Source organism: Aspergillus heteromorphus (assembly GCF_003184545.1).
Source record: "Aspergillus heteromorphus CBS 117.55 chromosome Unknown BO70scaffold_10, whole genome shotgun sequence".
Taxonomy (NCBI): domain Eukaryota; kingdom Fungi; phylum Ascomycota; class Eurotiomycetes; order Eurotiales; family Aspergillaceae; genus Aspergillus; species Aspergillus heteromorphus.
In genome coordinates, this window is record NW_020290415.1 from 893,590 (window position 1) to 917,558 (window position 23,969).

At 41.6% G+C, this 23,969-nt stretch overlaps 9 protein-coding genes and 1 non-coding gene across 10 annotated transcripts; 8 read left to right on the forward strand and 2 right to left on the reverse strand.

The window, feature by feature from the left end:
* Positions 1-1,322: 1,322 nt before the first annotated feature.
* On the forward strand, positions 1,323-2,608 carry BO70DRAFT_396055 (uncharacterized protein; the record flags this gene model as incomplete). The annotated part of the gene is made up of 4 exons (XM_025546586.1): positions 1,323-1,517; positions 1,569-2,090; positions 2,150-2,255; positions 2,313-2,608. The coding sequence occupies 4 exons, from the start codon at positions 1,323-1,325 to the stop codon at positions 2,606-2,608; spliced, it is 1,119 nt and encodes a 372-aa protein (XP_025400072.1).
* A 583-nt stretch (positions 2,609-3,191) lies between these two features.
* BO70DRAFT_314061 (NAD(P)-binding protein) lies at positions 3,192-4,146 on the forward strand. The gene is made up of 2 exons (XM_025540268.1): positions 3,192-3,793; positions 3,847-4,146. Exons 1-2 carry the CDS (start codon positions 3,234-3,236, stop codon positions 4,049-4,051), a joined length of 765 nt encoding a protein of 254 aa, XP_025400073.1. The 5' UTR covers positions 3,192-3,233; the 3' UTR covers positions 4,052-4,146.
* A 14-nt stretch (positions 4,147-4,160) lies between these two features.
* On the reverse strand, positions 4,161-5,102 carry BO70DRAFT_335753 (alpha/beta fold hydrolase; the record flags this gene model as incomplete). The annotated part of the gene is made up of 1 exon (XM_025541071.1): positions 4,161-5,102. The coding sequence occupies one exon, from the start codon at positions 5,100-5,102 to the stop codon at positions 4,161-4,163; it is 942 nt and encodes a 313-aa protein (XP_025400074.1).
* Positions 5,103-6,331: 1,229 nt separating this feature from the next.
* BO70DRAFT_428888 (uncharacterized protein) lies at positions 6,332-7,485 on the forward strand (the record flags this gene model as incomplete). The annotated part of the gene is made up of 3 exons (XM_025548023.1): positions 6,332-6,641; positions 7,074-7,311; positions 7,366-7,485. The coding sequence occupies exons 1-3, from the start codon at positions 6,457-6,459 to the stop codon at positions 7,483-7,485; spliced, it is 543 nt and encodes a 180-aa protein (XP_025400075.1). The 5' UTR covers positions 6,332-6,456.
* Positions 7,486-7,703: 218 nt separating this feature from the next.
* BO70DRAFT_t150 lies at positions 7,704-7,777 on the forward strand. Its single transcript has one exon. It is a non-coding gene; the product is annotated as a tRNA-Val (tRNA).
* Positions 7,778-7,921: 144 nt separating this feature from the next.
* BO70DRAFT_335756 (uncharacterized protein) lies at positions 7,922-8,765 on the forward strand. Its single transcript, XM_025541072.1, has one exon. The coding sequence runs from the start codon at positions 8,148-8,150 to the stop codon at positions 8,352-8,354; it is 207 nt and encodes a 68-aa protein (XP_025400076.1). The 5' UTR covers positions 7,922-8,147; the 3' UTR covers positions 8,355-8,765.
* Positions 8,766-9,051: 286 nt separating this feature from the next.
* Positions 9,052-10,167, forward strand: BO70DRAFT_361717 (class I SAM-dependent methyltransferase). The gene is made up of 4 exons (XM_025543108.1): positions 9,052-9,236; positions 9,294-9,314; positions 9,372-9,518; positions 9,578-10,167. Exons 1-4 carry the CDS (start codon positions 9,069-9,071, stop codon positions 10,088-10,090), a joined length of 849 nt encoding a protein of 282 aa, XP_025400077.1. The 5' UTR covers positions 9,052-9,068; the 3' UTR covers positions 10,091-10,167.
* A 300-nt stretch (positions 10,168-10,467) lies between these two features.
* Positions 10,468-12,155, forward strand: BO70DRAFT_370825 (MFS general substrate transporter; the record flags this gene model as incomplete). The annotated part of the gene is made up of 6 exons (XM_025544767.1): positions 10,468-10,553; positions 10,607-10,805; positions 10,856-11,165; positions 11,224-11,796; positions 11,910-11,979; positions 12,032-12,155. The coding sequence occupies 6 exons, from the start codon at positions 10,468-10,470 to the stop codon at positions 12,153-12,155; spliced, it is 1,362 nt and encodes a 453-aa protein (XP_025400078.1).
* BO70DRAFT_335763 (uncharacterized protein) lies at positions 12,127-15,789 on the reverse strand. The gene is made up of 2 exons (XM_025541073.1): positions 13,522-15,789; positions 12,127-13,457 (listed from the first exon to the last, which is right to left on the reverse strand). Exons 1-2 carry the CDS (start codon positions 15,596-15,598, stop codon positions 12,367-12,369), a joined length of 3,168 nt encoding a protein of 1,055 aa, XP_025400079.1. The 5' UTR covers positions 15,599-15,789; the 3' UTR covers positions 12,127-12,366.
* A 212-nt stretch (positions 15,790-16,001) lies between these two features.
* Positions 16,002-18,594, forward strand: BO70DRAFT_361719 (uncharacterized protein). The gene is made up of 4 exons (XM_025543109.1): positions 16,002-16,469; positions 16,530-16,788; positions 16,876-17,473; positions 17,534-18,594. The coding sequence occupies exons 1-4, from the start codon at positions 16,315-16,317 to the stop codon at positions 18,448-18,450; spliced, it is 1,929 nt and encodes a 642-aa protein (XP_025400080.1). The 5' UTR covers positions 16,002-16,314; the 3' UTR covers positions 18,451-18,594.
* Positions 18,595-23,969: the final 5,375 nt, after the last annotated feature.

Genomic DNA, 23,969 nt, shown 5'->3' on the forward strand with positions numbered 1-23,969 from the left:
GCATCAGCAATTGCAGGAAATATAAAAGACGATATGCCTAAAATGAGGTCAAGGTCCACCAAGCAGATGACACAGACCGACCCAGTATCCAAGAAGAGCCCGCCAACCAAGCCCGACAACACTGTTCCAGATGTCCCGAGTGGAGAGTCAGACGTTTTTCTCTTCCGCTGGCTCCATATTCCCATGAATGATGTAAGTATAAAGTCAGATTCCGCTCTGGAGAATGTCGTGCTGATTGCCCAATGCCAGATGCATCTCATTGAGGTATGGATAAAGATCGGATAGTGGAGAGACTCTGTAGTCGGACCAGAACACTCACGGACTCTACTAGGAACTTATGACGCGAATTTCCATCGATGCAGAGAGGCAGAGCCGGGACCACCGTCCCTTGGCTGAGTTTGTCCGTAGAAGCTGGACTCAAATCCCGGCAGGAGGGCAAAAGATGTACATGAAGCCACAATGCCTTGTAAGCTTTCCTCCCAATTAGTTCTTTGTACAATGGCTAATGTTCAAGTTTGCTGAAGACTAGATCATCACCGAATGCATCGACCACGGCTGATAGGAACGCAAAAAGCAACCCTCCGAATGACGGCACGGAAGGACAAGCGAAGGAAAAAAATGCGGCTCACCCCGAGAGCAAACCGACAGGATCTGACACTAATAATGAAACAAAAAAAAGCAATCGCCGTATTGCAGATGGAAAAAGAAGAGATATTGCTCTTTATGTTTGTCATGCTATTCAATAGTTGTCCTCCTCTTGCTGATTGATCCCAACAGATGCCGTACATATCGTGGGCTCCCATGCAACCCGAGTCCGAGAAGAAGGAACCTTGCTTAAGCCGCCGAGATACTGAGCAACTAGAGCGAGAGAGTCCAAAGGGTCATGAAGCTCATCAGATGCTATCTAATGCGAACCATTCTTCACTCAGATCCTCGGGCGACAGCACTAGACAGCAAAACAAGCAAGTCCTTCATTCGTCGATGACGCTCGATCAGTACTATTATGCTTCTTTAGAAGAGAATCATGAGCGAGATTTTGATCAGGTGGTCTCACGCTATATGAAGGGAGAAGGTACACAAAAGTGCAGTAAAGAGGCTGCTGCAAACAGCAAGCTTGGATTGGCCCCAGCTGAAGTTTCGAGTTCCGCAATCAAAAGCAAAGAAGACATTTCTATCCAGAGGTTAATGGTCGACCAGTTATGGCTTTGGATTGTTGATGAAAGTAAGTTCTTTTCTACCACTAAACATATTGGCAGTTTTCAATTAACTTCTAAGAAACTATTATCACGAGTACAACAAAGCAAGGCCACCAGGTCGACGACATGGTGCTACAGGAAATTCTCGGAGAGTTGGTAGACGGCAGAATGAAAGGTCAAGCTCGGCCGAAATCGGTCGATCTTATGCTGGAGTTAGTTGTCAAGACTACCACGGGGTTTCTACCAGACAATAAGGTCCAAACAAGCCAAACCAAAACAAGATCGGCTTTAGAGATATTTCAAGAGTCTATCAGGAACGTGGTATGTTACCATATCTTCTCTGAAGATCCTCCATTTCTAAATCATGGACAGGCCAACCAAGAAGCCACCCTGTTCAAGCAATTTGAGCAATACCTAACAGGTACTGCGGAGACGACTGAAGAGAAAGGGGGGGACCCCTCCTTCCCATCCCTGGAAGGTGACCATCGGTCAACATATAGTCAACCCGCAAACAAAACACCAGGTCAATCTCAAGAGAGTGATCAGAGTAAAACTCCGTTTCATGATATTACTCGTGAAATAAAGCTCCTACGCGAAGTCAAAGATATTCGAGACGAACTATACATCCTCAAGAGTCTAGTTGAGGATCAATCAGAGGTCTGGAAGCAAGCCTTTAAAGGTGGAGCTGCAAATGACCAGCCCAATTATCTCAAAGTAGAAATTGTGGAAATGGCAAAAGAGGCGGCCGATGTCCAGCGGGCCATCGACGTCTTGTTGGACTTGAAACAGAAGCAAGCAAACATCTCCGAAGCAAAGGAAGCAGGTGAACAGACCAAACATTCATCGAAGCAAAACGATACTATCATGGTCTTCACTATAGTGACAATCATCTTTGTATGCCCCCCCAAATCAATTCGCGATCGTGGATATCAAATCTTACTATCTTTATGCAGACGCCCATGTCTTTTCTGACCAGTGTATTTGCGCTGAATGTTACTGATTTTCCGCATCAATCTGGCACGGTTACATATCAAGGATGGTGGATATTTCCGATTATATGTGGGTGGCCACTTCTTCCAAAGCGTGATTTCATTTCGAGTACTCACTAGAATATAGTCGGGGTGTCGTTCGCCGTATCGGCGATTTTTATCAGCTTTGCCTTCAATGCCAGCTGGGTCATGGAGGCATTTCGTCAATGGAAAATCTTCAAGGAGAAAGAAAAGAAATTGCATCATCGACAAACATCGCTGGCCTCCTCTTCCGAATCATCCGAATCAACCAGCACTCCTTCATCTACCAAGCAGAGCATCCGAGAGAAGACTAGTGCGAAGGAGACTAGTATTCAAACACAGAGGTTACCACGATACCGTTGGCTGCGGTCGAGGGATATTCCTGATGTTGAACAACAATGACAATGAGGTAGACTAGGAATCGAGCACATCCTTTAACCTGGGACGGCACATGTCTTTTACCTCTCCCACACGTATAGGCTGTGTACGAAGGAAATTCTTTTACTGTGCTAATTTTCGGTAAATTTTTCTTTTGCCAGCAACGAAATGCGTCTGTGACTTTGTATCATTTATGATGTACCGCATGGGTATGGTGTAATGAGCACTAGCTCAATGTATGGGCCTATACGGCTCTTATTCTGGACGGTATTTCAGGAAAGTCATTGTCTGGCATGGATCTGTTCTGAATCGTTGTCTAAGAGATCCGTTACCGCACTCCCACCTCGTTCCTCTCACTCACTCAGTCTGCCCTCCAAATCCATGAGACCATCCCGGCTGAGCAGGCTGTGGATAAATAAATATACATTGACCGATCTCGGCGATCTCGGCGATCCCGGCCCCCGTCGGAAGCCGTGCTTATTATTTGTTCCTCGTGGCTGTGGATCGTTATCTCATGACGTCGACGCGAAGGATCGCGGGGTAATAAATAGAAAGAAAAAAAAAAAAAGTCGTCTTATGATCTTATATCTGACGGTCCCTTCCTTCCCTAACATTTGACCCTCCCTACCAGTCCCAATTGACCAAAAACATGTCTCTCTTCTCCCTCTCCGGCAAAACCGCCCTCGTCACCGGTGGCACACGAGGCATTGGCCAGGCCATCGTGCTGGGCCTCGCCGAGCACGGCGCAGACATCATCCTCTGTCAGCGCAGCTCCAAGCCATCCGACACCCAGTCCGCCGTCGAAGGCCTCGGTCGACAATGCCATATCGTTGAGTGCGATCTAGCGGATCGTGCCCAGGTAGAGACACTCATCTCTCGGGTTGTGGCCACCCACAAGGTCGATATCCTCGTCAACGGTGCCGGAATCCAGCAACGGCGCGAGGCCGCCAATTATGACCTGGAGACCTACGATGCCGTGATGCAGACCAACCTGACAGCTCCTTTCATTTTGTGCCGTGATATAGGTCGTCATTGGCTATCTATCGGTCAGCCGGGGCGGATAATTAACCTAGCCAGTCTTGCGAGCTTCCAGGGTGGAGTGAATATGGCCGGGTATGCGGGAAGCAAAGGGGGTGTCCTGCAGTTGACCAAGGCGTTCAGCAACGAGTGGGCGGGCAAGGGCATCAACGTGAATGCTATTGCACCGGGGTATGCCGAACCTCATTCATGGAAACGCGTAGATTCGCTGATCTGGACCATAGGTATATCGCGACCGACATGAACCTGGATACACGCACAGATCCGCAACGGGCGGACTATTTCCGGTCCATCACGGAACGAATCCCCGCGGGTCGATGGGGAAATCCGGAGGACTTCAAAGGGATAGCAGTCTTTCTGGCTAGCCCGGCGAGCAATTATATCTCTGGAGAGAGCATTTTGGTGGATGGTGGTTGGATGGGCCGGTGATGCGCCCTCCGTCTCCAATTTCCCCAATGCGGAGACACATCCCAGTCATCCACGGTGGCTATTATCCTTCGATTCAGATAAACACATATGTATGTATAATAAAATTGAATCATTCCGTCAACCCTAGCACCCAGAACACCTCGTCCCGAATGACCTCCGGCGCGACATACTGCATATTATGCGTCATCGCCTTTCCCCGGGCATATACGAATCGACTCTGACTCGACAACCCCAGATACATTCTTTGATCCCTCTCAGCTCCCTGCTCCATATTCTTCAATCGCACCGCCAGACCATCCTTTGCTTCCTGCGTTCCCACCCCATGTTCCACGGCAAAGCCATAGATCTTCCCAAAATCCACCGTCTCATTCGCAAATATCACACTCAACCGATCATCACCCATCGCCTGGAACCCCTCCGGTAAGGCCCGATTAACCAGTTCCACACTCTCCGGGATAAAGCTCAGCTCAATCTCCGCGGTCGCCGAATTCCGATCCTCGTCTTCGTTGATAGCCGCGTACTCCTCCGGCGAGAAAACGTGGTTCTCATTCAGCCCCACGATCGCACCGTATGTAGAGTCTCCGAACAGAGAACCGAATCCAGGAGGTAAAGGGGTCGGCGTCCGTGGTGCATCCACAAGCACCATCCCGACGATATCTTCTCTATGCTGGCGCAGAAATTCCCGGACAAGGGTTCCTCCGTAGGAATGGCCGACGAGCACGTATGGTGGATCGATGCCCGCCATTCCCAGTAGCTGGTGCAATTCATTGACACGGTTCTGGGCATTCAGTTCCTTGACGGGGGAGGGTTGGCTTCGTCCGTAGCCTGCTCGATCGTAGGTGTACACGCGGGCGCGCTCTGATATCAGTCGGCTGACCGCGACCCATTCCAGGTGTCCGCTGCCCAGACCGGCTTCAATGATCACTGCCGGTTGGAGACGGCCGCTCACGGTCTCCCGACAGGGTCCCGCGGCGGTCAGATATAAGGAATGGGTGCCGATGGAAATGAGCCCTGAGCTGGTGCCAGTGTCCCAAGTCGAGAGAACGGCCATGTTGGATGTGTGGAGCTAGATGTAGGAATACAGGTCTATACGGGGCCAACTGGGTATTTATTTAGTTGCAAAGGGGCGGGGTATGGCCTCGGGATGATTGATGGCCAATTAATAAATTTATGCTTGCTAGTAATACTGTCGGAGTCCGAAGCTCTGCTCCGTCCCACTAAATTCTCACATATGACTCATAAAAATGACATTCAATGGCATTTGATGAATGATACCTGCCTTGAACAAGATAGTCGCCCATCCATATGAGTTTGCTTGGGTATCACGACTTTGTCTATGGGTATTCTCATCGGATCAGCTGAAAGAATATCCCCTCATTCATATTAAACCCCGTGCTAGCAAATGAACCAGCCCAACTATCATCGTCCCCGAACAGAAAACCTGGAGCGTCATTTGGTTGGTTTGGGGTATTCAGATTAGGCACCATAGCGATGCCCCGTCCCTGGTTTTGGCTGTCTGTATTATGGGATCCATCTCCTGGCTCATGAAGCTGTCTTTCTGCCTCCCGAGGACCCGATGGAAGCAACTGATGTGTTCGTCGACCCGAGTAATCTCGCAGAGCAGTTTCCAGAAATTGTGCCTGCAGGGTACAGCCAGACCCTGGAGAGGTACACTGTCCAGCAAAAACCTTAGTTGCATCATTGATCGTCTGAATGGTTGAGGTCTCGATTTCGCGAACGATGGCCGGGGGAGTAGAGAGCGGAATCTGGATTAATTATCGTGGTCAGCCTTGGGCAAGAGGAGGTCGGCTTTTCGAGTTTCTTACTAATAGATAGATTGACATTTTGGAGTTACTTATTCATTATTTTTAAGATTTGTTGTGAGCGTAAGTGTATTCCCGCCTGCGGCAGCAATTCTACCATACCCTAATTCACTCCTGTCGAGAACCCCAACTATTCATTACTTTAGTGGATTCTTATTTGATTCACTCAACCAGGGATGCATAAACACACATATCCGGGTTAAGATCCCTGCTAATCTGTCAGGTTTGATGCGAAGCCTATAGCCACATTCTGATCTCCGGACACGGGAAAGCATTGAGGTGCGTCCTCACAAGACCCCAGGCCTTATCTGAGGCGCTTTCCCCGCACCGGCGACTTGGCCACATTCAAGGTCTATCTACGGATTGAACGCGGGTAGATAGAACTGAGTCTACAGAAGAATACCGAGGAGCTACCGATGCTCAGTGGTCGAGCACATAAGCTAGACTTCCCCAGAGCCTATGCCGCTCTGTCTTCTACTTGACATAACGAGACCCTCCCTTCATTTCCGTCACTTATTCCGATAACACCTGACACCGAATCCGCGATCGGACACTTTCCACGAGACGAGTCCAAGTTGAACAATGACAGCCACAAGGGCCAAAACGGCCCACGTCAATATGATGACCGATACTATCATCAGGAACTTACCCCTTGATGGATTGCGCATGGTTATGCGCGGGATGCTGGCGAGCCACCCTGGCTTTACCTCCGCCTTTGAGGAGCAAACAAGGAGTTACATCTCGGAGACGGCGTGGCAATGCTCGAAGTAGGTGACAATACACCAAGAAGCAGGTGATGTTGCTACAGTCACGCCATCGTTCGAGGTTATGCGACGGAGAATCCGCTGTATGATTGGGTGCGGGATGTGCTTTGAGGTTCCACCTCTTCTTCAGAGCATAGTTGACCAAATAGCACCAATCACTTTACAGGCTGGTCGGAGTAGTCCGTATCAGCAGGCTTTCTTGGATCGTATTGCTTCTCTAGATGGGGATATTGTTCAATTCATTACTGCTGTTCAAAAGACCCCCTTTGTGGAAATCGGGGTAAGGGAACCCTCGGCGGAGGAACGGGGGCCTCTGGATGCACTCCTGCATTCACTGCTAGTTTGTCGGGATGCTTGGGTAGAAAAGGGGTAAGACTTTGTACTTGAAAGGGGCCTTGATGCGACCATCGATCTTCTGGATCCTACACTGCACAGCACCCCTCCCACAAGTATCAAGGTTCCTTCCCAGGCTCCCCCGCCCGTGTCAGAAACTTTCCAGTTAGATGGCGGTCCCAAGTTGCCTCGAATCCTCACTGGTCTGTGGCAATTATCCAGTCCGGCCTGGGGCACCGCATCCAGGCCGAAGATCGTCGAACAGTTCTCCAAGTACGTGGGAAGTGGGTTCACGGCATTTGATATGGCGGATCATTACGGGGATGCGGAGATAATTTTCGTTAGTTTTATTCCCGTCGGGGGATCAGTTCAGTCTTCTAATTCATGTTTCTAGGGGAAATACCGATCGTCGAGTAGCTACTCGGACTCGATATCTGGTGCGACTTACTCTGCCGGGGGAATATATAACGGATATGGTAGCACCATTTTACTAATAAAACACGATCTCTGTTGAGAATGATTTTATTGTATTTCTGTATACTCAGACTTGCCAAACCTTTGTGCTATTGGAAATTATGATTATTAATGCAATATTGAAGCAGTGACTAGAGCTTGAGGATCACTTCTGATGGCCCTGTAGGAATATCTCCTGATGGTTTCGTGCCGGTCGGACGATGTCAACCAGTTAAGCTCATCAATGAATTACTAAAAGGTAGCAAACTTCATCCAATTGGCCGGATGGTGTAGTTGGTTATCACGTATCGTTAACACCGATAAGGTCCTGGGATCGAGCCCCAGTCTGGTCATTTCTTTTTCTTTTTTGTCATTTTTTACCTTATCTCGATATCAATTTCCAGGTTTGCAATGCACCTTCCCCCCCCCCCCCCCCCCCCAAAAAAAAAAAACAGAAATAAAACGTTAATACCCCAATATACGACCAGACATTGCATCTCAAACATTAAATTTGTATTCCCACTGTATTCCGGTCCCATGAGCTGCATTTTCAAACCCAATGAATGCACCGTTTCCACCAAGGTTGATCCAATCCTTCTTCCTGCTTATATTCACCGGTCGCTGTTTCCCGCTCGATGGCGTCGGACTCCGACTGAAAATCGATTTCTTTCAAGGTGACTACCTTGGACTTGAGCCTCACTGTCGCTTTGAACGCGGAAATTGATGGGTACCCTTCGGATATTTACAGCCTCCGTCCTCCCTCTTTTAGCATGCAAGCAACGAATGACTCACGAACATGACTGGATGACAACCGACTCTGTCATCGCATGCCCGGATCCGCATTGTCTATCTCAACTGAAGATAATCCGGACAGGGATTACGACGTTCAAGCATTCCGAGACAACGGTGGTTCCGTTGGGTAGTACTTAGGGTTCATGTGGTCGTGGTCGTTTTTGAGTTGGCTCCGCGGCTTCGGAGAACCAGGGTCAGAACCAGTACACTATTCTATAATACTTTTTCTGGTAACAGAAACAAAACTCTTTCATATTCATTCTAGGTCGCATATTGTTGCAGGATGAGAGTCATTACGCGCCGCTCGGTCGCAATTTGACCCATTTGGATTGGATAGGGTGAACCGGGGACCAAACGGGTCTCCTTTGGCTTGCAAGGGTGGCCCAGCAGTGTATACAAATTCATTAGAGGGTTGAAGTTGTACCAGGAAGGGATACACACCTCAGTGGGTCGACCAATTTTAACGCCAAGTTCTGTCAAAAGCTTGTTTTAAGCCGCAATTTCCTCTGATAGTCGAGCGGTTGGAGTCTGAATATAATTCGAAAAACCTTTGAAGACAGAGCCCGGAAGTTGACAACGGATTGTGTTCCAAAGGTGGGCTGTAAGAAAAGAGAGAGAGAGAGAGAGCCTTCCATTCACTTCTTTGTCCCGTGAATCATAGCTTAATTGGCACAATTAAGACCCATGCCGCCCCTTCCGAGCAGAACATCCTGATGATCCAATGGCAGTTGCCACCCAGCACCCAGTGCCCCGCACTGCCGCGGGGTCAGACCACGCAATTCCTTCCCTTCCCTTCCGAGGAAAAAGATCCCTGAACCGCATCAACCACTTTAATCCCTGCAGCAGATCAAAATGGCGGAACCAACCACGCAAGCTGAGCAGTCTTCCAAGGGCGGTCTCAACACCAATTACAGCTGGTATGAGCACAACCTGACGCAGGTCCAGGAGCCAGCGCGCACGTTGTTGGAAAACTACAGTAAGATACCAGAGGGGGAAATCATCGAACATGTAAAGCAAGTGGTAAGCACACTCGGACTTGCCAAGCAACATGGGATAACGCTGATTATTACGGAACAGAGAGATCAAGCATTTGCAGTGGTATGGCTACATCTAGATCGCTCCTCTTCAACTCACGTTTGCTGAAAACGAAAACAGTTTCCGTACCCCTGCATCGGGTCGTTCCGATTCTTGGATATCACTATTTGCAACTCCCCTGCATACCCCGAGATACTGTCTCGGTTGAAGGGTACTGACTCGTACCTGGATCTGGGGTGTGCGATGGGGCAGGATATTCGGTATCTCGTATGGTTTCCCCCGTTATAAAATGAACGCCGAGCGGATACTCACCCGATATATGGCAGGTCTCCGAGGGCGTGCCACAGGGAAACATCCAAGGCTCCGATCTTCACACCGAGTTTATCGACCTCGGATACCAATTGTTCAGGGACCGCTCGAGTCTCCAGTGCTCTTTCATCACCAGTGATATTTTCGACGACAAGTGCGAGTTGCTCCAGAGGCTAAAAGGTAAGCTCGACATTATCAATGCGGCTTCGTTCTTCCACCTCTTCGACTGGCCCACCGAGGTAGCCCTCGCAAAGCAGATCATCAAGCTACTAAAGCCCCAGCCTGGTTCACTCATTGTGGGACGGCACGTTGGTCACTGGGACGCTGGCGAGAAGTCGGGCGGCGAATTGGGACACGGGTTTTACCGCCATAACTTGGATTCTTGGCGTAGGATGTGGGATCAGATTTCCGAGGAAACGGGTACAAAGTGGGAGGTTGAGGTCATTGCCGAGGACTGGGCGGATGTGAGGAAAAACGCCCACAATGGCGATACCGCCTTCAAGATGCAGTTTGTTGTCAGAAGGACCTGATTTCTTGCATAGCAATGCTCTAGATGTAAGTTTTGTGTGGGTAAATGTTCAATATGTGTCAAGAATATGTGTTGAATAGTTGTTTGCTTTACATGGGGGACTTAGATGGAGTCGGTCATGTAGGGTTGGTTGTCAAACCCGGCAACCATAATTTATCCTGAAGGAGTACTGCTCCATTCTCCCCAATCAATTTGCATTTCGCACAACTCCCAGCAAATTAATGACTTTGATTTCCTGGCAAAGTATTCTTGCCCCAGGGTCCCTGCTTATCTTATCACCCAAAAGGTTCGTCCACAGGGTCCTCGATCACAGCATGACCATAAAGAACATTTGTCTCCCTGATGAACTGTAAGGCTAAACTTAAGGAGAATTAAAAAATGGGGAATCAAACAAACTTCACATCTGGACCTGTCAATCATGTCAATGAACAAGACCATAAACATTCGTCGCCCGTCCGGCGCATGTGAGTGTGCAGCATTCTCCTCATAGCCAACACCAAAGATTAACCGTCACAAGGGCCGATTTCCGGGTCCTCCCTCTCCTTGTACTGGGCTTTGCAGTCTATCAATTAGACCGGACCAATATCGCCAGTGCACTGACCGGAGGTTTCGCATCCGCCATCTCGGTGAACCAAAACACAATCAATCTGGGAAACCAGCTTATGTTTCTGGGAGTCATCGTCTTGGAAATACCGTCAAACATGGTTCTCCAACGGGTATTCATTCTAATATTCCGAAAATGTCACAGCGGAGCTAATCAAGACAGGTCGGACCACGGTACTGGATTAGTGCGCAGGTCTTCATATTCGGGGTCATCGCTTCCCTGCAGATTTTCGTCCGAGATAGGACAGGATTTCTCCTCACAAGATCGATACTCGGTCTAGCAGAAGCCGGGTACATTCCTGCGGCCATGTACACTTTGTCAACTTGGTACACGAAGGAAGAGTTGACCAAACGCATTGCCATCTTTTTCTTCGGTATGTTTGGAGGATCGGCCGTGTCTCCGCTTCTTGGCGCGGCGCTGTTGAAGTTGGATGGGAAGGGGGGACTATCGGGTTGGCAATGGATCTTTTTATGTGAGTTGACCTGTGTTGGAGAAATCCCAACCGTATGGCTGATACTGATGTAATCTAGTGGAAGGAATATGTTCTGTCGTTGTGTCTATTCTACTAATCTCCCTGCTCCCGGAAAGGAAACAGGAAACCCCCGAACAGAGCATCTCCTCTGACGAGGAAAGCGTTTCTAAATCAGAGACATGGAACAAAACAGCAAACGAGACTGTCTCTCTCGATGTTGTATGTAAGACATTCACAAACATATACAAATGGCCCCATTTCCTTGCCACAGCTTGCGTCTTTGCGACATGGAGTCCGCTCACCACTTACACCCCGAGCATCATCATGTCACTTGGATTCTCCAGGATAAAGGCAAACACTCTCGCTGCGGTAGGAAGTCTGATTACACTCCCAGTTATTGTATTTTTTGCTTGGTTGAGCGATAAGACCCGAAAGCGCGGTCTCATTGTCATGCTTGCAATTGTATGCTATCTCATCCCGCTTGTTATTTTGAGATCTGTCCAGCCTCATGTGGGTAAGTGGAGTCGAGTTGGCCTGTGGACAGCGGTCAATGGTTTTGCTGTGGGGTACCACCCCATCCATAATGCGTGGATCCAGGTCAACTGCAGGAGTCCGGGTGAGCGGAGTATTAGTGTCGCGTAAGTTTATGTGACCCTTTGTTTTGGGTGTTTAAGCTAAGAATTGCCTCTTAGGATGTGTAAGTGGTCTTTTATGTCGGGCAGTTACCATACTGACCTCTCAAAGTTGTCATGTCCGCCACTGCAGGCCTCATGGCTGGTACCCAGATTTTCCGCAGCGACGAGTCAGCAGAGTTGTGCGTGGTGAATCTCTATTGACAACGGGCCATCTGCTAACCATGTATTTAGTTATCCTAGAGGGTTGCTGATCATGATTATGCTGGTCCTGTGCGGTCTGGCTCTGGTTGCACTGCAGAGCTGCATTTACTTTGTCAAGAACCGTTCTAATAGTGACTCGGGCCAAGAGACCTAGACAATGTGGCACTTTGATAGCTTCATATATATCCTTGAAACATGGAAAAAGTTCCGAAAATCCACTGATTGAGTGGTTATCCACGTATCTAATAGCAATCCTCCTTCCCATTGACTATCCCCACTCTTGGGCTGTCCAGCTGACATGAAACACATGCCATTGGACAGCCCAGAGATCAGACAACATAATGGCCCACTATATATAAGTCCTTCTAGTATCCATCGTCGTAGATATATCCATCGTCCTCTGGATTATACGCGTCGTCTTCATACTCCTCGCCATCAAGATATTCCTCATGACCCGGAGGCTCTCTCTCGGGGGGAAACCTGTTTGTTCTGAATCCAGGAGACCTTTGCTCAGGAGCGCGTCTTGCAGTGGTGCGAGTCCGGTCAGCGTACAATGGGCTACCAGAAGATCGCGAGGGTGCCGACGGGCCCTTTCCTGCCTGTGACGACCGCGGTATAGGTCGAGCTTCCCGTTGGCTGCTAAAATACTCCTGCGACGGCGGCTCGTACTCAGGGACCGACTCCTGTTGTCTTTGGGTATTCCGCCCGGGGCCTGGTCGGCTCATTCCACCTCTGGGTTGCGCTTTTCCTCTGTGCGACCCACGCTGGGAATAGTTATGCCCTTGACGTTGCCGTTGGCGCGGCGGATGGGGACTATAGACCGGGCCGTCTTCCCACTCGCCCGGGTCGTAGTCGTCAGCACGGAGGGTCATATGCAATGCCTGGTCCGCTTCCGTCTCCCCCGTCGTTTCCAGTAGGTAGTTGTCAAATCGCCGGATGGTCTTCGCAATAAGCTGAAATTGACGAAAGTCCAACACATACTCTCGGTCCTGGGCCGGGGAACGATCGGAGTCAACTTCGTCACTGGGTGAATCTGAGGGTGAATCGTCGTCATCTTCGATGATTTCACCCCATCCGCCAGGCTCACCGGACTGCACGTTGAAGTGTGCAAGCGAATACGCAATCTGAAAGGCGTTGCGGATCTGTCGGCCGTTCCATCGATGGTTCGGGTTGTTTTCGAAGTGCCATTTGGCGTAGTGCAGGATGCCATCCTCTTCGATCTTTAAGGTGGGTCCCGAAGGTAGTCCCGAATCAATGGCGCGTTGTTTTGTCTCCTCGCTTACTCTTTGTAACCTGCGGATGTTGTTTTCGAAGATAGCTAGTGTTTGATCTCTGCTGAGGTGCTTGTAATGCAAGCTCAGGTGAATTCGCGACTTGAAGGCCTCGTCGAGGATGCCGACTCGATTGGTGGTGAGAAATAGCACTCCACTGTAGTATTCAAGAACTCGGAGAAAGACTGTCCCAAGAGTATGAGCAAGAAGGATAGGTTACCATTTAGCATTCGAGCAGACTTTACGTACCTGATACCAGAGCGTTCCGGTTCAAGTCGCTCAAATCCCGACGGGTTAGGAAGATATCAGCTTCATCCAGTAGCAACACACAATCCCAGAGATGTGCCAAACGGAAGATTTCCTTGAGATTGGACTCGACAGTATCAGGCTTGAAGCCTAGATCACCGCATGTGATCGCAAACAAGGGCTTCTTATTTGCCTGTGCGACAGCTTCAGCTGTAGCTGTTTTACCCACTCCAGGCACCCCATGAAGAAGAATGACAAGACCAGAGCCTTTACCCCGAATCAGGTCCAAATTCAGCTTCCGGTTCTGGAAGTGCGCCTTCACAAGCGCCCGAACCATGCCCTTATGCTCTTCGTCAATTTTGAGATCCTTGAAGACATTCTCAGCCTTGGTCATTTTCCTGAGCCACTGCACATCAAACCGAACAAACCGTCGTTCGTGAAAGGTATACCCGACCAGGCGGCGAGGCAGAAGAACCAAATCATCTGTTCCAAGCTGGGTGACCTCGCCTCCCTTGAATGCTCGTAGGAAGTCGTTCGTTTCGAAGTCTCGATCACTGAAGGTGGGGGCAAATATCTCTCTGGTCTGCAATGTTTCAGTTACTTCCCCCTGCAATTGGTTTCCTTGCGCGTCCCAATGCTTGATCATGTACTCGTCCTCTCTGTCATCCCAAGCCGAATATTCCCATCCGGTGAGCGTACTGTTCGACTTGGCGGCAAGTGCCTCGTCGGATTTATGAGCTTCAACAAAGTCGATCATGACTGGGCCGTCCACGTGCTCGGATCCCCCTCCGTTCGCCGGCTGCGAAGTTGTTGGCTCGTGGGCGAGAGTCCAGCCTTCGTAGTACATGTATTTCTGTTCTAGAACGGCCTGGAAAGACCGGCCAAGCTCCCGATGTGCATCAAGCAGCGTTTCTCTCTCCTTCAGAAAGCGGAGGGGGTACACCTGCAGCGATGTGATATCTTTCTGACCCGTGTAGGCCTTAATGCTGAATCGTCTCGTAAAGGGCTCGTAAGAGACGCCGTTAAAATCGATAAAATAGCACCAGAGATCCAGCTCCTGGCTGGAGTTCATGGGAATGTCGCACTGCGCGGTGCTTGGATACGGATCGCGTACGATCACATGAAGTCTCCAGATCTTCTGTGACAGGTTAGCTGGCTCAGGCCAGATCTGGCCCATAGAAGACTCCGACGCGGATGGAATGTAGACAAGCTCGCCAGGCTGGAACGTCATCCACAGGTCCGCAAACGAGACTTTACGGTGGGTAGACCCTGCCGCGCGCTTCCAAAGAGGCTCAAGCTCAGACTCCACGAATTCAACGAACTTGCGAACATGACGCAGTGCGGTGACTGAGTTCGCAATAGGCCCGACAACCGATTCGACGGGACTTCTCGGCCGGAAAGGGTCATTGTCGGGGTCAAGTTCGCCCTCGGACTTTTTGTGATTACTGTTGGATTTGGACACCACCGAGGAAGGAATGGGAATATCGGGTGCTCCTCGCTGGTCGGCCGCAGACCAATGTGTTTCCAGGATCTCCAGGCATTCCTTAATCTGTGGAAGATAGTAGTGAAACGGCAGAAAGGGTCGATAGAAGGTTCGAGGTCCGAGGTTAGTCCACTTATCACCGTGGCCCGTCAATCGGGAGAGGAGGAGAAGAAGCTGAGGAGACTGGATTCTCACGCGCTGAATCCAGGTGTCGTCGTCCTCTCTGGAGCGCGAAGAAGTTCGTGGCACTCGCATGCCCCAGTATTGCATCCGGCGTTGATTTGTCTCTTGCCATATGTCTTGCGAGAGGCCCTGATAGCCGAGCAGAACCTCGATAATGGCCAGACCATCGTCCGGTGAATACCGGTTTTTGAAGTGAATGTAGTCGAGAAAGTCAACCTGCGTCTTCCAAGGAAGCTTCTGGCGACCATGCTCCCATATCTTCATCCGTTTCGTCATGGCCTCCTCCGTCTCTGGCTCTAATTGAGGAGGCCCCATGATCCTGAAATGGAGGGTTTCTTGGTCCGAAGCATCTCCAAGAATATCGCTCAGGGGCTCTTCTAAGGCCGCCATCTTGCCTGTTTTGGGAGCTTCCATTCTTAATGCGATACAGACAGACAACAAGAAGATGGCACTACCCCGATTGAAGAGCTCTTCTATGGCAGACGAAATATCACGGTCGCATACCACGGACACTCATGTCCTGGTCCTGCTTGGCAAAGACCAACGGCGTTTTCTGCGGGAAATGGCCTGGGATTTTATGATTCAAACAAAATGCACAGACGAACAGCATTGCTCAATCAGCGGCATCAAATGACACCAGCTATTGTTGCCTACTGTGGCCTAGAATGTGCGCCGCGAAGTGGGGACGGCTCAGCTGAAGGATATGCAAGTCAGCCCAACTAGATATGCATCCACCCCAATCAGTCCACACCACGTCGTCGATATCACGAGCCACACCCCACAGGCGGATAAGCAAGGCCAGGCAATGCCCCCTTCTCTGCCCCTCCTCCCCTCTACGCGCGGTGGATCAAGAGACCTGGGCTCTTCGGTTAATCAGGCGCATCGAAGTATAGCTATAAGCGTGAACCAGCGCCCTTAAGCTAAGGAACTAAAACAAAGGCTACGGTCGAGCAAGATAAGTCTGAAAGCATGCAGGAACAGATTGGGTGAGAGGGGTCATATAATAAGAGGTCCGGGAGCCTGACACTTGGCCTGGTTGGTCATCGCCCCACGCCCATGCCTCTGGCCCCCATCGACCTAGAGGGAGGGGCTTCACGGCATCTAAAAGATTCCCAAGTGCGTTTCTCACCATGGCCTTGTCTATGGGAAGTTCCGACCAGAAAGACTACACCGTTTCGGCTGCAGCCTTCATCAGCACGGAGGGTCCTGAGATTCATCCGGGACTGGGTGGTTCTTCACAGTACAGCGTGCAGCATGATAGATTCATGCCCGTGGAATTTCACACGTGAGTCAGCGAGAGGCCTTTAAGACTGACCAAAGCTAGGGACTAATCGCGACGACTTAGATCCCTCGAGACATGTCTACGGCACTACCTGCCGCTAGATTTGGGATTGGAATTTCCGAACGATGCAGACAAACTCGAAAAGCTCTCCGAACGGCTCGCAGGCGCCGAAGACCGATACAAGGGTCAGAAAAAGGGGTTCTGGCATTCGATCTGGTACCATGTTGGCGATGGGCAAGAGGTAGTCAGTAATTGGCTTGCCCTCATACCCAACGAATACGGACTGGCTGTGGTGAAGACCGGACTGGCCGTGGTGATCAAGGTTCGTCATCGCCTTTCCAGCGGTCGGAAAGACCCGAACCTTAACGCTTCCCATCCCTTTCTTCTAACCCACAAACCACGACATCAGCTTGCCGAAAAGTCCGCCGAACGACGGAAGAAGATCCTCGATACGTTTGTCGCCATCCGAAATGCGCTGGCGCGAGCCGATCCAGAAAAGCGAAGTTTCCGGGCCCACAAGGATGTCCGCGCGTGTGCGGACAGTCTTACCCGGACGATTACCCAGTGTATCGAGGAACTGATCAAGTTGACGTCGAAGCAAAAGACCTCGTGGCGGGAGAAGTTGGCGGATGTCCCGAAGCGGAAACAGAGGGCGCCTCCCAGCGATCCGGATGGGATTTTGGAAAAGCTGGCCAAGTCGACGGAGGAGTTCGAGGATGTTGTCACTCGTGTACGAGACAGTACGATCGAGGCCACGGGGTATATGGCTATGTCGATCACGACAGCACTGCCGGTGATGCATGATGACATACGTGGGACGGATGACCGCTTGCAGAACCTGGATCGCAAGCAGGATAGCCGAGACGAGGACTACAGGATGGGATACCAGAATATATGCACACTGCTGAATGAGACGCTTGCCAATACGCGCAGGATTGCGAGGAGAGATGAGAATTTACAGGTTATTGCCCGAACTACCATGGTCCGATTGCTGCGTGAGAGTAAAAGTGAGTGATTATCTGTGCTAGGGAAAGCAAATGTTTTTGGTTGACACTGAGCCCCGACAGGACTAGAAGCAGAGAACAAGATGCTTCGCCAGCAGCAAAGACTCATGGCCAATTTCGGAGCCATCGTCGATGAAAGCCAACTCTTCGAAATCCTGACTCTCGCATCACGCTCCAATGACCACGAGCTGTCGGATTTGGCCCACATGCTACGCCAACCGAACGCCGACTTGCAGCTTGCATTGACATACAAGGGGAAGTTAAGTCAAGAGAGTCAAAGAAAGGTCCAGGCAGCAGTTGTCACAGACAACAGGGTCCTGCAATGGCTGCAGTGCCCAGAATCCGATCTCATCATGGCAGACGCGAACGCCATCAACCCAGGCATATCAAAGATATCTGCCATTTCGGTCTTCAGCGCCACCTTCATCACCAGTATGATCAACGCTCGTCCAGCAGATGTGGTCGCCCACTACTTCTGCGGCCATCATTTCCGTTCCAAGGATCCTTGGCACGGCCCCAACGGACTCGTTCGCTTCATCGCAATGCAGCTGCTTATGAGGCTTATGGAGATGAAGCGACCCAATCTGAGTTTCATCAGAAGCTCTAACCATGTTCGAAACCTGGAGGAACATGACCTGTGGACTCTATGCCACCTGCTACATTCTATAGTGGCACAGTTTCCATACCATGTGACCGTCTGCTTGGTTATTGATTCCATATCATGCTTTGATACTTCCAGAACTGCCCATGACCTTCATATTGTGATGGACCACCTGCACCGGATTGTGACCGAGGAATCACTCCGTCCAACTGTCAAGGTCTTTCTGACCAGTCCAATGCATAGTAGTCGAGCAATGATACAGTCGGATGTCTTCCAAGAAGATCCAACTCGCATTGTTCGCCTGATCCCGAATAATTCCCCGCTACCTTTGATGGACATGTCGGAGCGGCTTGTTGGCCATATGCTGTTCCAAGATTAAGTGGAGGGGGATCTGGAGGTCATTACAGATATGAACAGCAGTTCTCTGGGCTATCCTTATGTTCAAAGTCAAACTCACAATTAAGAAGCGAATATATCCATGATTATAAAGAACCAATGTCTATTACAAAGAAAATTAATAAGCAGATTAGGTGATCAAGTTTTCTGCAGTCAGCAGCCGATACATAGGGGCCCGGAGGCGTGCGTAGAGAGGGTCACAGCATAGTTCAGTAAAAGTCAAAAATAATAGCTTACTATTATTTATATATATTTAATAATTTGCCACACTCACTGATTATTTTATAATAATTATTAAACTATTATCTATAATAATAATTAGATTATAATTAGATTATATTATAGTTACTTATAATTATAAAATAATTATTTATTATTATTTATATATAATAATAATTATTAATAATATAATCTTACTTAAATTAAATAATTATATATAAATATTATTAAAGTTAAATATAATTTAGAAACTATTATATAATTATAATTTAATAAAAATAGTTCTATAATAAAATAAATTAGATATAGAAGATATTTATTAGTTATAAATAAAAACTATATTTTATAAATATATAATAAATATTAATTATAATTTCTAAATATTATCTAATATTTTATAGATATATAATAAATATTAATTATAATTTTTAGAGATTATTTAATTATACTTCTTAAATAATAATAAAATTCTTATATAAAATATTCTCAGAAATAATATATAATTATATAAAAATAATAAAAGACTAGAATATAATAATTTATTATTTATATAAAATTAATATTTTATAAATAATATACTAGATCTTATTTAATATTAATATTAATTAATATCTATCTATAAATATTATCTATATTAATTATAAATATTAATTTAACTTTACTTTATAATCCTGATAATATCTATTTCTTAAAAAAATAATAAAAAAAAATTATTATTTTATCTATATTTTTATTTTATATTTAAGACTATAATAAAAAAAGAAGAAATATTCTGATTATATATAATATTTTATATTATAACTTATATATATTATTAAAGACTAGTATTTAATAAAATTTCTAGTAATAATTATTTATAAATAATTAAAAAATAGAATATAATTAATATCTTAAAATAAAAAATATATAAAAATTAGTTATAAAAATCTTTTATAGCTATTTTTTTAAAAATAAAAAATTATATTAAAAATAGAATTTAATTTAATAATAATAAAATAATTATATTTTATTATACTAATAAGAAAATAAGATTAAATATTTTTTTTAATATACTAAAGATAATATATCCAGTATATTCTACTTAAAAAATAAAAAATAAGACTATTTAATTAAATATATTATTATAATTTATAGATTAGTAATAAATTTATCTATAAGAATATATTTTTAAATTAGATATAAATAAAATATATATAAATTCTGAATAATCTTTAGTAAAATTAAATAATTATTTTATTAGAAATTTATAAGATTTAGATATAAAAAATAATAAAGCTAATCTAGCTAAAAAAAATAAATTATTAATTAAAATAATAAAATATAATTTATTTATTTTTTAAATATTCTTATATAATATAATACTATCAGCAGCTGGCTATAATTTAGAATAAATATTTATTTATATTTTAATTTATTAATTAGAATATTATAATTTATAAGCAGGCTATATTTGATAGTAAATATATAAAAATAAAAACTAGTATAAATAACTAATATCTTAAGATATTTAAATTATTTATTTTTATTATATTTTTTATTATAATTATATAACAGTTTTTCTGCTTTATATTAGCTAAATAACTAATTAGTAAATATTATAAATATAGATTATAGATATTAAATATTTATAGCTCTAAATTAATTATAACTAAAGTTATAATTATTAAATACTGAAAGTGTCAACAATATAGGCAGACTCGCCAGTTCGCTGCCTAAGGCTCACTAATTTGCGGTCTCAGGCCAGTTAGCTGTTTTAGGCTATTAGTTAATAGACTAATAATTCTAAGTTCTGTTTATTCTGCAGCAGAGCAAGAGATCTTATTTTTATTAATTATTTTAATCTTTATTTAATCACTGATTCTATTATTCTTAGCCCTATTTTATTTATATAATTTTTATATAATTTTTATATAATTTTATATATTTTTATATACTTTTAATAGTTAATTAGCTATAAATATAAATAAAAAGATCTCTTAATTTTTAATTAGTTTTTTAATAAGTTTTAATCAAGTTAAATCAGCTTTTAATCTTTTTTTTATTTATTTAATCTTTAATTTTTTTTATTATTTCTTTTATCTTTCTCTTATTTTTTTTTTATCTTTATCTTATTTTTATCTTATTTTTATATTTAATTTATATAAGAAAGTAAGAGTTTAGTAAAGTCTTTCTAAGAGATTAGAGAAAAGTTCTTATTTAATTATCTGATCTTTAATTTTTCTTATTTTTTACTTCTCTTATCTTTCTCTCATTTTTATCTAGAGTGGCTTAACCTGATCATTATATCTTAACCTTAATCTGGCCATAACCTGATAATTAGATTAAGATATAAAAAATTTTTAACTATATAATTAAGATTAAATTAAGATATAATTATTATTATAATTATTTATATCTGCTAATTAGAAAGATTAGATATAATAAATAAATTAATAATTATAGATTAATTTATAATATATATATTCTTCTTATATAGATAATATATAAAATATAATATATATTTAATTATAGTATAAAAATAATAATATTTTTTAGATATAGTCTACTGCTTAATCTGTTTAATTAATTATATTAAAAAATATATTATACTCTGAAAAAGACTTTTATAAAATCTAATATAAAAAAAATAAAAAAAAATATAAAATATTTATTTTTTATATTATCTGAAATAATAATTATAATAATATAAAAATTATAAAGACCGGGTCTTTATCTTTATCTAAGTATATATAATAATTAAAGATTTAGATAAGACTAGTTCTTTTAATTCTAATAATAATCTATTTTTTAGATTATTTTTAAGATTATCTATATTCTTATTCTTATTAATATAGAAGATAATAATTATCTTATTTTTTTTTTTATTTTTTAAGTATAAAAATAATTAAATCTAAATTAAGATTATTAAGTATATTCTAATATTTCTTATTTATAATAAAATAATTAATATATATTTAAAATATAATTATTTTAATTATATTAAAATTAAGACAGCTCTGATAATAATAATAAATATCTTAAGAATTATTAAAAAGATATTTAATACTGATATTATTAATTATAATTAAGAAAAAATCTTTAATTATCTAATAAAAAATAAAAAACTAATTATAGCAGAATTTTTAATAAATAAGAATATTAATATATTCTGTAATATCTGAAATTATATTAGTTTAATTAAAAATATCTTAAGAAGCTATATATTTTTAATATCTAGATATATCTTAAGTTTTTTATATATCTTAACTATAGATAAGAATCTCTAGTATTTAAAAATATTATAAAAGATCTTATCTAGATCTAATAATAATTTAAAGATTATTAATAATATATTAATTACTAGATTTTAATTAAAATAAAAAGAGAATATTTTTTTAAAGATAATTTAATATTTATAATATTAATTAATATTCTTATTTAATTATATATCTTTCTTAAACTTCTTAAGCTTTAATATTAGGTTTAGAATAGTTATAATTATATAGATATAATTTTTTATTTAATAAATATAATAATAATATTTTCAGAGCTTTTAATATATATTATATAAATTTTTAAAAATCTTTTTTTTTTAAAATATCTATTTTCTTTTTAGTTTATTAATTGAGTAATTTAGATAATTAAAGAGATTATTATAAATATTATAGATCTTATAAATAATAGATCTATTATTTTTAAAAAAATAGAAAATAAAAAAAAAAAAGAGATATAAAAATTTAAAAAGATATTTTATTTATTTTTATTTTATTATAATAGAATAAAAATAATTAATATTATTATATTTATAATACTAAATAAAACTTTTAATTACTTAACAGAGTTTAAGTATCTGATAAATTATAAAATAGATTAAGTTTTAGTAAGTTTTATAATTAAAAAAAAGATAGTAAACTAAGTTAAATTTAAATTATTAAATAAATAAAAACTTCTTATAATATTAAAAATTTATATTTATAAATTATATAATTTTCTGAATCTATAATTAAGAATTAATATAATAAATTAACTAATAAAAAATTTTTAAAAACTTTTTATAAAAAAAGATTTTATATTAGTCTTTTACAGACAGCTTCTAGAATATATTTTTTTAAAAATTCTTAAAATATTAAAAGAGATTTTAAGACTTTTATTATTATTTTTTTATATATATTTAATAGTACTGTTCAAGATCTTAATTTAAAATTTTTATAAAAGAATATTAATTATAAGCTAAATTATATAAATAAAATAAAAAATATAATACTGATTTTAAATAATTTTTAAAAAATTAAAGTTAATTAAAATATTATAAAACTAAGTACTCTAACTGAGTTAAGTTTAGAGTTTAGCTAAGATTATATTAAATATTATATTATTATTATTAATATTATTAGTTATTATATTTAATAATTAATAGATAAGATTATATTTATATAAGACTAATAGAATAATTATAACTAGATTTTTATTAATATAAGATTTAGATATTAATTAAAAATCTAGTAAAATCTTATAATAGTTTATATCTTTTATTAAAAAATATTTAATTAAATTAAAAAATATTTTTTAATCAGAGCTGATTCAGCAGTCTATTATAATTAATATTTATTTAATATTCAGAAATTTTAATAACAGCTGTATATATATTTTTTTAGATAGTTTTATAAAATATTCTTTAATTTATATTTAATTAGAAAAATTTAATTTTTAATAAAAAAATAAAATAGCAAGATTAATTATTTATTTAAATTAAATATATTTAACAGTTCGGAATAATAAATAATAAATAATTATAAAATATAAAATTTAATTCTGAAAATCCTGTTTATTATAGATTATAAAGATCTAGAAAAAAATAATAATTAAAAAAGATTTATTTTAAAAAAATAAATAAATATTTATAATAGCTCTTTACTTAATATCTAACTAATTATTTACTTAGATATAACTAATAATAATTTTTTCTTATAATTCTTATAGAGATAATAGTTTATAAAACTAGTTTCTAAGTTTTTAATTTCTGAATATTATAAAATATAAAGATATATAATATAATAGATATAAAAGATTTTATTAGAAAATAATATATCTATCTAAAAACTGTTTTATATTATTAATAATTTTTTTTAATTAAAATAAAATAGCGGTTTTTTAGCTTATATATAATTTTAAAAAAGATTATCTTTTATTATTAATTCTAAAAAATAAAGAGTTTTTCTTAAAAAGCTAAATATAAAATAATTTTTTGATTTCTCGCGATGTGTGTAATCTTAAGATTTGGAAAAGAAGAAAAAATCTGATTTA

What these genes read in the sequence shown, in the direction of transcription:
- BO70DRAFT_314061 (XM_025540268.1), top strand. Translation starts at nt 3,234, where the DNA reads ATGTCTCTCTTCTCCCTCTCCGGCAAAACCGCCCTCGTCACCGGTGGC. An exon ending in GTGAATGCTATTGCACCGGG is followed by an intron (nt 3,794 to 3,846) that starts GTATGCCGAACC and finishes TCTGGACCATAG; the next exon opens with GTATATCGCGACCGACATGA.
- BO70DRAFT_335756 (XM_025541072.1), top strand. Translation starts at nt 8,148, where the DNA reads ATGGGTACCCTTCGGATATTTACAGCCTCCGTCCTCCCTCTTTTAGCA.
- BO70DRAFT_361717 (XM_025543108.1), top strand. Translation starts at nt 9,069, where the DNA reads ATGGCGGAACCAACCACGCAAGCTGAGCAGTCTTCCAAGGGCGGTCTC. An exon ending in TCGAACATGTAAAGCAAGTG is followed by an intron (nt 9,237 to 9,293) that starts GTAAGCACACTC and finishes ATTACGGAACAG; the next exon opens with AGAGATCAAGCATTTGCAGT. An exon ending in GAGATCAAGCATTTGCAGTG is followed by an intron (nt 9,315 to 9,371) that starts GTATGGCTACAT and finishes AAACGAAAACAG; the next exon opens with TTTCCGTACCCCTGCATCGG.
- BO70DRAFT_335763 (XM_025541073.1), bottom strand. Translation starts at nt 15,598, where the DNA reads ATGGAAGCTCCCAAAACAGGCAAGATGGCGGCCTTAGAAGAGCCCCTG. An exon ending in CCGGAACGCTCTGGTATCAG is followed by an intron (nt 13,458 to 13,521) that starts GTACGTAAAGTC and finishes CTCTTGGGACAG; the next exon opens with TCTTTCTCCGAGTTCTTGAA.
- BO70DRAFT_361719 (XM_025543109.1), top strand. Translation starts at nt 16,315, where the DNA reads ATGGCCTTGTCTATGGGAAGTTCCGACCAGAAAGACTACACCGTTTCG. An exon ending in ATGCCCGTGGAATTTCACAC is followed by an intron (nt 16,470 to 16,529) that starts GTGAGTCAGCGA and finishes GCGACGACTTAG; the next exon opens with ATCCCTCGAGACATGTCTAC. An exon ending in GACTGGCCGTGGTGATCAAG is followed by an intron (nt 16,789 to 16,875) that starts GTTCGTCATCGC and finishes CCACGACATCAG; the next exon opens with CTTGCCGAAAAGTCCGCCGA.